The following is a 14,813-nucleotide window of genomic DNA, read 5'->3' on the forward strand; positions in this document are numbered from 1 at the left end:
AAAAACTATGTTTTTTCTATAAAGCATAAAATAAAAAAATAAAGCAATTTCATTTTGTAGATAAACAAGAAAAGCCAAGGAGGGGAAAAAAAAAACATACAAAGAGAATAAACTTTTCACAGTGAGAAGAGTGAACCATGGTGTATTAGCATGGAAAAGCTGATAATATCCTCATCGCTTACTAATCTGGTTAATGTTACAGCTCATCTGGTTAACAGTAAAGTATTAAGAGTGTGGATTAGGCAGCTTCTGGCTGTTTAGGCTCAGTGTGAGCCGTGTGTGTGTGTGTGTGTGTGTGTGGCACGATACGGTACAGAGGATATCTAACGGCAAACCTTTCAGAAACAACAGCGGCGTTAAACAACAAACGCTTATTGTTTAAAGTAGTTGTTGTTGCAATGGTCGTGTCTGTTTTTATTTAATCTCTGTTAAAAAAATAAAACATGACATCCCAAAAAAATCATCCAGATCTGAAGTTCAGCATTTAAAAAAAACAAAATGCAACTTGTAATTTTTTTTTTTTAAAGTTAGCTATATTTATCTCTTCAAATATTGTTAAATTATGAATTAATCGATAGCATTTTCTCGATAACGCACACACACTTCTCTAAGTTTGCAATGCTAGAGTAAGGAAGCAGTAGAAACTGAAAGAGAGGGAGCAGTGGGAGAGAAAGAAAAGAGAGAAGGCTGTGTCTGACATTACAGCGGCGCTCCAAAAATAGCTCCCTGGCGCCCTGGCCTCCAGCTCGGTTGTCATAGCGACAGAACCACAGGCGCTATAAATAGACTATCAGCTCCAAATCTTGTGTGACTGGAGAGAGGCCAGAGAGGGAGAGACAGACAGAAAGAGAAAGAAAGAGTGAAGAGAGAAAGAAAGACAGGGGGAGTGAAGCAAGAGCGAGAGAGAGAGAGAGAGAGAGAGGGAGGAGGGAAAGGTGGAGAAAGGCCAGAGCAAAAAGAGAGAATGAGAGAAAAAAAAACAGGTCTGGTTTTGAAAAAGAGGGATGGAGGAAGAAAAGAGAGAGAGAGAGAGAGAAAGAAAGAAAGAAACATGGCGGATAGTTTAGGAATTTTCTTTCTCCGTGTTCTGGGCTTACGTTTAGGAACTGTGGGACAAGCAAGAATGCTACGTTTATCTGGTTTACAAAAAAAAAAAAAAACCTTGGTGTATTTTGTTGTCTGTTAATGAAACCATCTTACCCCCCCGATCACACATTCAAGAAAGTACTTCTTTGGTTTCAGAAAAATAGAAATATTATATAAAGTGGTAAATCTTTGTTCTCTCTCAAGGGAGTTTATCCCTGGGTTATCGTCGTTCTAAACACAGCTTTTAACCCTGGGTGAAGGAACATTTCACACATGTAAGTTAGAAGAAGGGTTAGCCCACACTGCGGTGCCAACCTTGTACAGTGTGAAATGGAGCGGAGCTAGAACGTTACTGCTGGATGCTTGGCAACAGACAACCAATCAGAAACTGAACAGCGTGGCTCATCCCATTGCTAACACGAACTGCACTTTGGGTAAACAATACATAGTTTTAGGAAAAAATAAATGTCAAACCACTGAAAAAATTTCAATTGGAGTGATGAGGAAATGATTTTTAAGTTAAAGTCTGTTCAAGACAAATTAAATAATTGCACAGTATTTAAGGAGTTGACTGACAAATTAGCCAATGCTGGATATCAATGAATGGCTGGTTAGCTATTGCCGCGTTTCCACTGAAATTACCCGGAACAATTGTACCAGGAACTTTTTTTACCCAGGAACTAGTTTCTCCCTGAGACCTGTTGCTTTCTGTGTTTCCACCACGGTGTTAAGTACCGGGAAGATTAGGCAAATAGTCTTGTGACGTAGGTCTGCGTGCGTTTCTCAATACTTAGTCCTCACATTTGGGACATGCATCCTCAGTAGTTCGGACTTTGCGCATTCGACTCGGGAGTGTGATGTCCACGACGACGCAAATCCGGTAATTCTGCAAACAGCAGCGTACTTGACAACATCCTCACTGTACATTTACAATAAAATGAAAAAGGATATCAAATACCACTGCCTCTTGTTTTTCATTTAAACATAATAATAGCTGTAGAAATGTACTTAGTTAAGAGAAATGCGTATATATACAGTCATTACAATGAAACAAAATATTATATCAATTTGCCTTTTTTATTTTAATTTTAACATATAGATAAATTGAATACAGACCAAAGATTACCTGTTAGATTTACCCAAAACGAATTATATCTTATGTTTAACCACTAAAGAGACATCAGAGCCAGCGGCACATATCAGAAGGTCTAGCCGAGGTGAGGATGCTCCCGGCGAATACATGATTTCTGAGCTCCAACTGATTGCGTGGAGCTCACGTCTCCGAAATCAGCGAAATATATTTTAAATAGGCACTATTTTTAGTTTTAAACAACTACATTCTCGCCTGAAACACTTTACATTTCATGACACAATAGCAGTAATATTATAAAAATGATCCGAATAAATGGTGGTTGAAATCACAGTGCTGCGTGAACTCAACCAATTAGGATGTTTAGCGCCCAAGTCCCGGCCCCCGAAAGTTCCGGAACCTTGAAAAAGTACTACCTCGCCAGCAGGGACTTTCTGAGGGGCATTTTTTTAGCCAGAAATATTAGTGGCTTATGCAACAGACACGTGCAAGAGTTGGATATACAGTTTATCTGAAATAGGTAAACTGTTGGACCAGCTGCTACATTCTTCATTCATCACAAATGTTTTACCCTTCTAGGTCTCATTTGGTCTATTTCTAAGCAGTTTAACATATGTTAGAAGTAGTGAACCTGATGAACCACAGGGCAAACTGTGGAAATCCCAGCTCCAAAGAGTTGAGCAATGCTCCTGTGCTCTGCATTGGTTGTTAGGCACCACAATGCAATTGCGACTCTCCGTTCTGCATCAATAGCATCTCGTAGAGAAGTGTACATTTTTGTGATTTACAGAAAAGTTTGTATCATCCAAAAGTGGCATATCCAGACACTGTCAGTAAATGTGCCATTAGCTATGAAACCAGCCAAAGAGAACCTACGGGGCGACATTTTTTAACTGACAGGATAACGGACGATAGAAAAGCCATGTAAACAGGTTGCATGCTGTGATCGTCCAATCAGTAAAACTGCAGGGCTCCAGACAAAAAAAAAAAAAAAAAAAAAAATCACTTAAGGACCCACTGGCTCTTATAAGAAACTAAATTAGGCACCAATAATATGAAATTCAGACATGAAAAGAACACCGCATATAGACTGAAGAGCTTAATAAGTATAGTATTGATCATAAACAAGAAATGTTAACAATATTGTTAACCTGCTTTACCTGTTGTAGTTTGTTCAAGTTGTGCACAAAATAGACACTGCTTTTTTGCACTTTTACTGCGCACGTCTCTGTCATTTTCAATCGCTCTTATGCTGCCACAACTGGAGCCTGCTCTTTTAGCAGGTGTTCCTTCAACACTTGTGTGAGGAGTGAGGACTGTTTGAAAGTCTTTTTTTGTTTCCCCAGTAAAACTAAAGCGCATCATCTCAGTTTATTAAATCAACATACCAAAAGATGTGATCGCAAAACAAGCAGGAAAAAAAGGCATTACATGCAAAAGTCATTACATGAATATTTAGAGCCAGTGGCGATCTCAGCAAAAATATCACTCGCTTTTTTTTGTGTGTGTTTTAGTTGTAGTCTGGAGCCCTGCACTGACACTGCCATTTAACTGGGGTTTAGAATGACATTTGCATTGCAAACTTACAGAAGTGTGTGTGCGGTATTGAGAAAATGGTATAGATAGAAATTATTTTTCTGAAAACAGCATAACCCTAATGAGTTTTTCAGCTCCATGCACAGGAAATAATGCAGTAAAATAACGCTTCTCTGGTTTACAAATGTAGAAAGTTCTGTTGTTTCTTTTTCTTTTCTCTGAAATCCCTAAAAATATTCCTTTGCTTTACAAAAATATAGAAAGCTCAAAGAAATAACTGTCCACATTAAACACGCATGCTTTCTGTAATAACATTACCCTAAAGAAAAATGTCTTTGTTTTCTCTATTTAAACACTTCTTGCACACCTATATAGTTGCAGGCAGGTGTGCTTGATACAGGAAATAGTGCTAAAGAAAAAAATGCTGCATTCTGCTGTAGCCAGCAAGATAGCCAATATTTACTGATGTAACAACATTTCAGTCATGAAACCTTTGTCAGGAATAAAGAAAAAAATATAATAAAAAAACACACATTCCATGCACTTGATTTGCATTTGCAAATTGTAATATTATATTGTACATAAAATACACATACACACACACATACATACATGAAGCACAAAAAAAAACCATCAAAAGAACATTTATTATTTTCTCAATACACTGATTAAACTAATGCAAAAAAAAATGCAAAAGAGCAAAAATACAAACATTTCAGTCATGAGACCTTTGTCAGGAATTAAAAACTTGATTTGCATTTACAAAATTCTAGCAGGAAGGAACACAACATTTCTGTTTCATGGAAATATATGGAATTGGAAGGTTTAGGGAAATATAAAATGCTTCTTTTCTGAGGACACTGAATTTATGCAAACAAAATGCAAAAAAGGAGGAATACAACATTTCTTTAGTGTATGAAAACAGAGAAAACGCCATAAAAGAAAATATTGTTTGCCCTAAGAACACTACAACCAAGTAAACGTTTCTTATTCTCTAGCTTACAAAAATAAAGAAAGCTTTTAGAAGCACAGTTAGCTTACTTCAGTAATACATACACTGGCCTACTCTGAAAACAGCATAACCTTAATGAATCTATTCTTTTTTTTCCCTCTCAGCCATTAGATAGCTGATGGATGAAGAGAATTAGTCAAAAAAAAGGTTGCGGGATGAACTGCGATACATCAGTATTTTTTTCACACTTGCGTAGCCAGTCTCGATAACATTATTGAGCTCACAATACTGCTGTGTGTCTCGAAGGTACAAAGAAACAGAGATGAATGAAAACACGAATGCATGCACGCATGCACACGTTCAATATGGACACCTGGCCATGTGACAGGAAGAGCCTTGAAAATGCTCAGACAGAAAAATGAGCTCATAACAGGACGAGTGCTTGACGACGCTGGTTTCTTGCTGAACGTGTGTACGCGCTCGAAACAGCACTGTCATTCTCCTCCGTCCCTCTTTGCAGTCTGGAAGTTTGGGAGTTGCCCTCCAAACCCTCACAAGTAGTCACCATTATCACTCCAAGCTCATTTTTTTCCTTCCAAAGGAGAGATGCATTATTTGCAACACAGATTGCCTCTCTCAAACCATCTCCTTCTGCTGCAAGTGAGTGAACCAGGGAGTTAAAAATAGCTCTCTCTCTCTCTTTCTCCGCTCTACGTTTACATAAGCGTGCAGTGGGGAGCAGTGGAGGGGGGGCCACTTCCGGTCTAAACGGCTCAGGCCAGCGTCTGATCCACAACAACTACCAGTGACTGTGTGAGAAGACAGGACACACACACACATATGCGCCACAATGCAGGAAACCTTTCAGTCTATACCCAACATTCATACCTCCGTGACTTCTGAAAACATCTATCTGTCTAGCACTCATCGCATTTCTATTTCCCTCCCTCTTGAATGCATAAATCAGTCCGAAACATGCAACGTGCTACGAAAGTCACACAAAGAAGTAAAGCAAGTCGAGTGCATCCGATCTGACCAACAAGTAGAAGAACATTCCAAAGCTTTAATGTTCAAATACTAAGAATTTCACACAATTAAAATGCAGCTCAAACCCAGCATGTAAAAGAAACCAAATACTCACTACTGTGCACAGTCGATCAGTTGATATTCATTGGATCTTTCGAAGCAAGCTCTCACCCCTTCATCCTGCCACAGGGTCTTTGTGTGTTCATAAAATTCCTGTTGGGAAGACAAGTGGAAGAGAGGAAAAAACCATAAACTAGCTGTCGGAATCCAGGCAAATCTTTTACACCTCTGTAGTTTGGCTACCATTTTTTATTGCATGTTTATGAGTTTTGCTCGGACTCTTTAGTGCATGACAACCTGTATCAATTTAATCATTTATTTTAAACCACTGATTGGTCCATCACAGATTCTGGAGAACCAATCGGGAATTTAATTTGAGATTTCTGGATGCAAGGATCCTAGGATTCTGGTTAAAATTCAGATTCAATAAAATGATATAAATTTCTCAATGGCTCTACTAACATGAAGGAGTCTAGTGTCGATTTTCAGATTTCAACTGAACAATGATGATCAAAAATAAATGGTATAGAATTATTGGGGACAAACGATGTTGTTTTTCAAATGAGAAATGACTTGTGTCTGTGTACACATCACAAGGTGTTTACTACTAAAAAATGATCATTTTCAAACCCAAAGGAGGAATCCTGTGTCTGATTTAGGATTTCATCAACTCTTGATGAACAATAGAGGCCATGAGGGAACAAACATAGATAAACTCTGCATCTTCAAAAGGAAAAAAATAAGATAAAGCCAAATAAAATGTATTTTGCAAGCTGTATAGGACAACGTGGTGGTAGATATTAACATCATACACATCACCTCAGCTCTTCTGCTGTCTCCTTTCTGATTACATACATAAACACCAAACAACGTACGCTGTTCATGTATAACAAAAGGCACATTTATGGAGTTCAAGACAGAACTAAATGATTCTGACCGCCCACTGCAATCCAGATGTGATGGTGAAGCATGAATGAGCCTTTGAAATGAAAAACTTCCAATCTGAGCCAATACAACATGAAGCGGGACACACCTTGCAGAGCTGTTTATACGTGGTGGCACGAACCTGAACACCAAACGGGTTGGTGTACACTGCACGGGACAAAGGAGGACCGGCCCGTGGTCCCGACAGGGAACAGGGCTTTGTCTCACTTGATCTTTGTTGTTGTGCTTAGAAATGGTAGCGTTCAATTTGGCACAGCTCTTTTAAAAAGGAGTGCCACTACGCTTTTAAATGTGTAGGACAAGAGCCACACACTTGAGAATCCTGCCACCCACCAGTTTTCATTGCTCTTACCTTAAAAACATTTTTTTGTGGGTATCTGAATTTTTGTAACAGGTTCCTGTGGCTCAGTGGTAGAGCATTGCATTAGCAATGCAAAAGGTTGTGGGTTCAATCAATTCCCAGGGAACACACATAATGATTAAAAAATATATATTTGTACAGCCTGAATGTACTGTACGTCGCATTGTATAAAAGCGTCTGTTAAATGCATAAATGTAAATGTAATATATTAGACACCATCTTGCATATGATATTATGCAAGCAAATATTTTGTTGAAAATAAATTCATTCTTATTACCTGATTTACAACAAATATTAAAATTAGGCCTTAATTATATTTTAAAAAATTTATCAGCAATAAGCAAAAACAATGAAAAAATGAACTTGTATAAAAAATATTATGTAATACACATATTTTAAACAAACGTGAAATGTGAAGCGGAAGCTGCTGTAAAATAATGATTGGTATTTATGGAATGTTCACTTTACCAGATGCGTCAGTGAAATAACATAAGCGTGGCATGTAAAACAATAGTTTTCAGTGGATAAACAGTTTGAAGCTATAAAAACATTTTTCTACAACATGCTGGGCAATATTAAGAATATTTAAGAGTTTTCAATTAAGCAATGTATGAACAATATCAGGGAACTACACTATCCTTGTGGCACATGCGTTTATTTCAGTTACTGTGGGGCTGAAACCAGCTTGATGTGTTGAATGCTCAGAGCACGTTATAAAACGTATTCTTAAAATACACATTTCTGTTTTAATAAATGCTCATAGTAAATCATAGCATATTGCCTAAAACATAAGGTAGGTACAAAAATAATCAGCGATACATTTGCGACAATAAAAATTAGGGTCGCAATGGCATTTCAAGAGGTCGCAGTTTAATTCCCTGAATATGTATTTAAAAAGTATAAAAACATTAAGACAGACATTGAGAGTGCTTCAAATGTAAACTTTGGTAGCTAAAGCGGTAGAGTGGGTCTAAAACTGCTGTACATTATATAAATGAAAAAAAATAATGTCTTGATTAAAAAAGGCTTATTTATGGTGTTGCCTCTTGCATCCACTTTACTGTAGAAAATAATATATAAATGAAATTATATAGTTTTACATTTCATATTTATTATATGAATAATATTGAGATGTATGATGACACGGTAAAAAAGAAGGAATACATTTTTAGCTTCTTTGCCCAGCCCTGGCATACACCATTTCAAGTGAAAGATAACTTTACAACATGTTTAATGTGTGTTTTAATTCCCCATCTTGTCTACATCTGTCTTGCTCTCCATTTTAAAATCATTATGTTAATATGCTTCACCAGTTTCCTCCTCGCTCGATAGCTTCACAGCTACAGACGTTGTTTTTGCTTATGAATGGAAATATTACAACTCAGCCACGTAACAAACAAAAATAGCTGAAATAATCTGTCGTCCATAAACTTCAATGGGTCTTAATATCCTAAAGTGGCATGACTGAGTTATAAATGTCAATAATTGCTTCTGCTTTTTATTTTTGTCTCTCGCTTGCAACACAATCAACTAGTCAGACTGGTTCCCAGCGGACCCTGGGGCAACCGAGAGAGAGAAAGAGAGAGAGAGAGAGAGAAAGAGAGAGAGAGAGAGAGAGAGAGAGAGAGAGAGAGAGAGAGAGAGGGAGAGAGAGAGAGAGAGGGTGGGGCAGTATATTCTTTGTAGTAATGCTAAAACGAGAACCACTTCCTGCACTCGATTCTGAAGTTTAACAGTTAACGATCAACTCCGAATCACGCAGCTCTCCTGACAATCCTGTAGCTTACAGAAAAAACAGCTTCCTGCGTAACAGTCGTTGTACGTCTATCCGGTTTTTAGGTGTCAAAAATGTATCTCATTGTATTCGTAATCTAATAATTCCAGTAATGACTACGTAATTATGCAGGTAACTATTTAAAACAATGTCTAAACCAACAGGTGAGCTGTTTTTGTTCATAGGGCCACCAAGTTTGAATCATCTGTAATTAAATCTTAAGCAGGCCCACTGGCGCAGGTCAGGGCGTCTCTCCACTCCTCTTTCCCTGGACACAATGCACCTGTTTAGGTAATGAGGGAGCAGGGAGGTCCTGGGTGACTAGATGTGTGGCTCAGGTGAGGCCCTCTTAAGGGAGAGTTTAGAGGTTATTACAAGTAATCAGTCGTAATGAATGCCACATGTTCACACATCCACATTTCCCTCAGGTGGGGCGCTTTTTCAATTCACCTATGTGTTCTCCCCAAGCAAAGAATAGCTGCTAATTATAGTTGCACAGAGCACATAAGGCCCTACGACTGAGGAGAACCATCCAAACACACACAGGGCCCGACACAATCATCCATAACACTCAGCGCAAAAACTAGGTGCCCTAACATTTATTTTATTATATTTAGATGTACACACTAAACTCAACACACTTCATCCATTTTTACTTTTACTCTTCATCAGTCTTTATTAAAATGTAAATTTTTTCTTAACTAAATACGTCTAGCAAGTCCAGCTAAAAAGGTGGACCGTAATAGTGAGATGGTACACAGGCTCAGAAACGGGGTTGACAGAATAACTTTCTACTCACCGATGTGAACTCAAAGTCCTTCTGATTGGCTAAATTGAGGATGTAATCAATTCGAAACTTATTTGCGGGACAAGCTAACTGGACTGGAGGTGCCAACACGGACATTGCAGTCACTATAGTCTGTAGAGGAAAAAAGACGATCAATTTCAATGCGTTCACATTTTAACAAGTCTGATTACTGTTTGATAACTCAAGAAGCTTCAACACTTACCTCTATAGCTTCTTTTATATTATTCTTGATGTCTTGAATTTTCTGTTTTTTCTCTCTGTAAAACAATAATGCTTAGTTACTTCAGATCGATTCATTTACAGGAAATATGAATGAAATAATTGTAATGCTCTAAACAGTATGAATTAACAACTGACAGCTACTTAGGAGAATATGGTAAACGAAATCAAACCAAAAACCAAAATAAAGTTATTTATATCATGGAAATACATTAACAACAATTCTTTTTGCTAGAAATTCAACATAATTTTTAAATGGTTATTTGTAAGCATTAAATAATCCTGTTTGCATAATCCTGAGGTGAATACATGTGAAATGTGGAACATCGGAATTATTTAACTTCATCTATTTTCTTCACTATAATGGATGCAAAATTATTTGAATCTAATATTATGTAAGACTGGAATTAGAAACAAAAGACTTCAGTTATAAAACTGACAGTTCAATCTCTGAATTCTGACCGGATGAGCAGAATTTGCTTCAAATTGTTGTAAAATAGAAACACGTGATCATACATAAACTGAATCCTATATAAAATGCTTAAATTAGAGTTGTCCCGCCAACTGTGCAAATATATTCTCTATCGCAGCATACACCACCAGGCCCTAGCATTACTAATTCCTTTTGTTTTGACTTTTCCCGCTAATCATCAAATTAGAATTTTTTTTTTCCAGATGCTGCAATCTCAATCTTTCTATGGACTAATTCATGCATTTTAACCTATGTCAAAGTCCTGGTGGTATTTCTGTCATCTCTTACCCTTACTACACCGATCGAGGAATAGATTATGTAAGGGGGTCCAGATCACCCCATCAGGGGTTATTCTGCAATAACAACTTGCTGGATGTACATCATCCCTTTATTACATAGCTACCTGCCACATAAGTAAATTATTAGAAGTGAAATATTGATTTGAGTTGAAATATTTGAACGCAAAGATTCCGTGAAGAAAGCAGTTGCAAGCAAGCGTCAAATTCAAACTAAACAGACGTTTAAGGGAAATGGTGCAGTCACACCACTTATTACACAACATTTCACCACATAAATAATTATGGCGATAAAAGATTTAAGATGAAAATGTTTTAAAATCTTACCAGTGTGTTAGTTATCTTATAATCCATTACAATGCACAAAACAATTGTAGCAAACTATTGTATGAAACAAGACATCGAGTCCACAATACCAGGATGACATTTAAATATTTGTACACAATTCTGAATCGAGTTTTAATATTTTATTAGCTAAACAAATGCAAAGCTTCCACCAAGAAAAAAAACAGTTCCTAGCCAGAGTACAGCGCAATATTCAGTTACCCGGATGAGCTGGTGTTATTAGTTTTTACCGTTTGTTATCAAGCGATAACATACCTCGGAATTTCACGATTGACCAATCAGAATCAAATATTACACAAAGCCGTGTAATAAAGTATAGTAAATTATAGCAACTTAAATCACAAAACTGGTTTCAGAGCAGCTCATTTCATAATGGCAAATACTACTTACTGACATACTGCTTACTGAATAAACTTAATGGAAGTCAGCTTTTTATTATAATGGGACTTTGAGTGAGCAAGATCATGCTACATTAATAAAAAGTCCTGTCACAATACAAAAAGCATGGCTCGACAATAAGGAATGCCCAATGGCCAGACAAATACATACACATGTATGTAAAAATACCCATCTTGGGGAGTTATTTTTAGCTTTAACAATGATTAATCTATATTTAATTTATACTGTGGAGTATAGGTTAACTGATCTACCACTTTTTTTTTTATTTTAGACTGTCTCTGCATTGCAATATTTTTCTTTTGAATGTCATTCATGTGGAAATATGTTAATATTATATCTAGTCTGTAAACTGCCGTTAACGATTCGCTGAAGATGAATGGAAAGAGAAGAAAATACTGTAGCAGGCAGAGCAAGATAACTGCAAAATATAGGAAGAAACAGTAACCAAACAACAGTAACCAAGAAAAATCTGCTTTTCTATAAGCGCCACCTGCTGTCAGATAGAGAATCTGCATCTCAATCAGCCCATCTTCTGTTTCTGTTTCATGCAGGTATTTTATGTAGCATAATTTCTCAAAGCAAAAGTCTATGTCCAAAGTTTTTCTTTCCATTTTCGAGAAAAAAAAAATCCATCCACATGAAAACGCAAAAGTTTACTATGAAGAACTGTGAAGAGCATGCCAAGCCAACAAGTGGCAATATAATATCAACTGTAAAGCCATGTTGGCCAATCAGACGCCTGAAAAAGTTTCCGGCAGACAGAGATAATAGCACATGCTCCAACATCACAAGCCAAAAGTTTTTGAAAATCTTCACACTGGCAGGAGTTTTCAAAAATGTTTGGTTTCAGTGACCTGGTGGTGCGTTTGCATGTGGACAGATGGCCAAAATGCATAGAAAAAGTTGTGGTTTTGAAAATACCTACATTCGTGTGGACAGGGCCAAAGTCAGACCGTATTGTTTTTTGCTTCAAATTTTGAAAATATACAGTCTAATTTCAATCAAACATTGCACATGCTAAACGTGTATGTATACTTTTTTTGTTGTTGTTGTTGTTGATCGATTCATTATTGAAATGAAGTGGTTACCACTAATTTAAAATGGCTATGAAAAATCAAGGTGCAACACAGTGAAGAACATGGAAATGTTATTTTAGATGTGACTATTCAGTTTATGTACAAACATAAAATCCTAAAGCATCATTTCTTTGGTATCTTTATTCTATTTATTCAGTTGTGCTATTGTTTGTAATTTGTTCTTATTTACTAACTGTTCACTTGTCTTTAATAATGATTGAACTTTATGTTTGTCAGGCTAGTATTTTTTGTAGTTGTATCGAAATTGTAAATTGTAAAAAGTAAAATTGAATTGTTATCTAAAATATTGGTTTCATATAAGCTTAATTATTAGAATCCAAGATAACATAGGTCAATAACTACGATAAAGGCAGCAATTAAAAATTTTTGTGGCAGGGCCAGTGAAAATGTTGGCAGGGCAAGTAATAATCTGAACTGGGCCAGGGGAAAAAAATCTTTAGCGTTGAGCCCTGATTAAGGATATTAATATAACACTCTGAAATGTTCACTACTTAAAGAAGAGGCATCAATGACATAAAGGTCAGCTTTACCACAATGACTTGGATATCAACATACTCCCAAACTCAATTTTCACTGAAAAACATTACAACACAACGATGCTGCCAACACAATCTCATGATAATGAAAACAGGGTTTGTTTAAAATCTCTCCTACTTGACTGTAGGCTATATAGAATAAAAATCTAGTTTGCTTTTAACTTAAGTCAAAAAAGTACACAGATGTGAAAGCCATACTTACTCAGCATTGAAGCCATTGACATGTAATATGCGCATCTGTTTGACTATGGTGCTTTTCCCCGATTCTCCAGCCCCTGAGAGACAAGCAAAAGATAGATATAAATCACAAGGGATGTGAGAGGTCAGATATCACCTGATTCAACAGGAATAATTCATTTAATTCTACAGTAGCATTTCTTTTTAATGACAAATTAAACATGCATCTCTAGCAGAAATGTCATGCTAAAAAACCTAAAGCTAAAAGAAATGTGTATGAATTATTATATTGTCATTGCAAACCTGCAACAGATGCAAAATAAAAGTCGTAAAGTCATTTTTATATAAATATAATAATTTTGTCCTTTACTACACAAATAATTTTCAGAATTAAGACTACTCTGCAATTTCAGTAAGAGGCTTCCTTCTTTGATTCTGATTTTTCATTAAATTACGAACAATTTCACTCCAATATCGCCATACAATCCTCTTGTAAGTAAAGCTAAACTAAAAAGGAACTGGTTGGCTATGACTCAAATCAAATAGTGAAATGCAAAACAAAAACATTAAGGAGATATCCAGAAACACCACCTAAAGTCTCTGAGAGCCTTAGCTGTCAAACATCGATAAAGTTGAATGATTCTACAATTTTTGGTCAACCGCGCACAGTTGTCTGAGTTTTTAAGTTCTTAATATGAGAAGAGAGTTAACTCATCCCCTGCAGATGTGAAGCACAAACTACACAAGCACCAAAACACCTCAGATTCAGGCGCTCAGTTCAGATGTATGATGGGAACCTCTTTATCACAAGACATATTCTGTTACCAGACTCCAATTGTGTCAAATAGGCCTATTTGCATACAGGACTTATCCTTGTGTTCCAATTACACTGGTACACATGCCTAAAACATAACTCTTGAAGCATGGGTATCTAGAAATATCCCTTAAATGCCAGCCATTGTGATTTAGTGTGCTTCGCTATGTTGAATACATTGCAATTTTTTAGAATAGGGCACTTTTAGCCTGTGTGTAGTTCTGAACAAATAGGCTGTTAGAGAACTGGGTTTTATTAGAATTAACCCAGTCTCTTGAACAGAGACTAAATCAAATTAAACAGCAGTTAAAATGACTTCATGTTGTGCTACGCAAGATCCATGAAATCAAAAAGGCTTGCAGATTTGATCAAGTTCAAGGTAGTAAGGTGATAATCAATTATTATTATTTTTTTAATGGCCAATAACACCAATGCCATCAAAAGAGCTGATATTATGCTGATAAAGACATACTAGAGTTTCATGAAAGCAAACAAGATGTATACAAAATTGCTGAATTTAAATAAACCTTATATTTACCTTATTTACTTAATCACACACAAAAAACTACAAAGAAAAATCGGTTGATTTAGGAACGGACAATAAGCAAATTACATTTTCTGTTAATCGGTTTAGCTAATTCATAATCTATTGCTAATCTAAACTATGAATATTTAAAGCATGAAAAAAATGTCATCTAATCTGTTTCAAATGTAAAGCTTAAAAAAAATATGTCATGTGGATGCCCAGAATGCTAAACCATAAAACTAGTACAATGCAAACAACTCTTATAAGGTCTTGAATACATAAAATACATTTAAA

The 14,813-nt window shown here is 36.3% G+C and overlaps 1 protein-coding gene across 2 annotated transcripts in view; it reads right to left on the reverse strand.

Annotated features, from left to right (window-relative positions):
- The window catches only part of LOC128015937 (guanine nucleotide-binding protein G(s) subunit alpha), a 36,033-nt gene that overhangs the window by 9,666 nt on the left and 11,554 nt on the right, over positions 1-14,813 (reverse strand). For both annotated transcript variants that reach the window (XM_052600192.1, XM_052600193.1), the window contains exons 2-5: positions 13,205-13,277; positions 9,841-9,895; positions 9,630-9,749; positions 5,806-5,903 (exon numbers count right to left, since the gene is read on the reverse strand). In XM_052600192.1, coding sequence (XP_052456152.1) covers positions 5,806-5,903; positions 9,630-9,749; positions 9,841-9,895; positions 13,205-13,277 — 346 coding nt within the window. The remainder of the gene's footprint in view (positions 1-5,805; positions 5,904-9,629; positions 9,750-9,840; positions 9,896-13,204; positions 13,278-14,813) is intronic.

Source organism: Carassius gibelio, chromosome A6, assembly GCF_023724105.1.
Source record: "Carassius gibelio isolate Cgi1373 ecotype wild population from Czech Republic chromosome A6, carGib1.2-hapl.c, whole genome shotgun sequence".
NCBI classification, from domain to species: Eukaryota; Metazoa; Chordata; class Actinopteri; order Cypriniformes; family Cyprinidae; genus Carassius; species Carassius gibelio.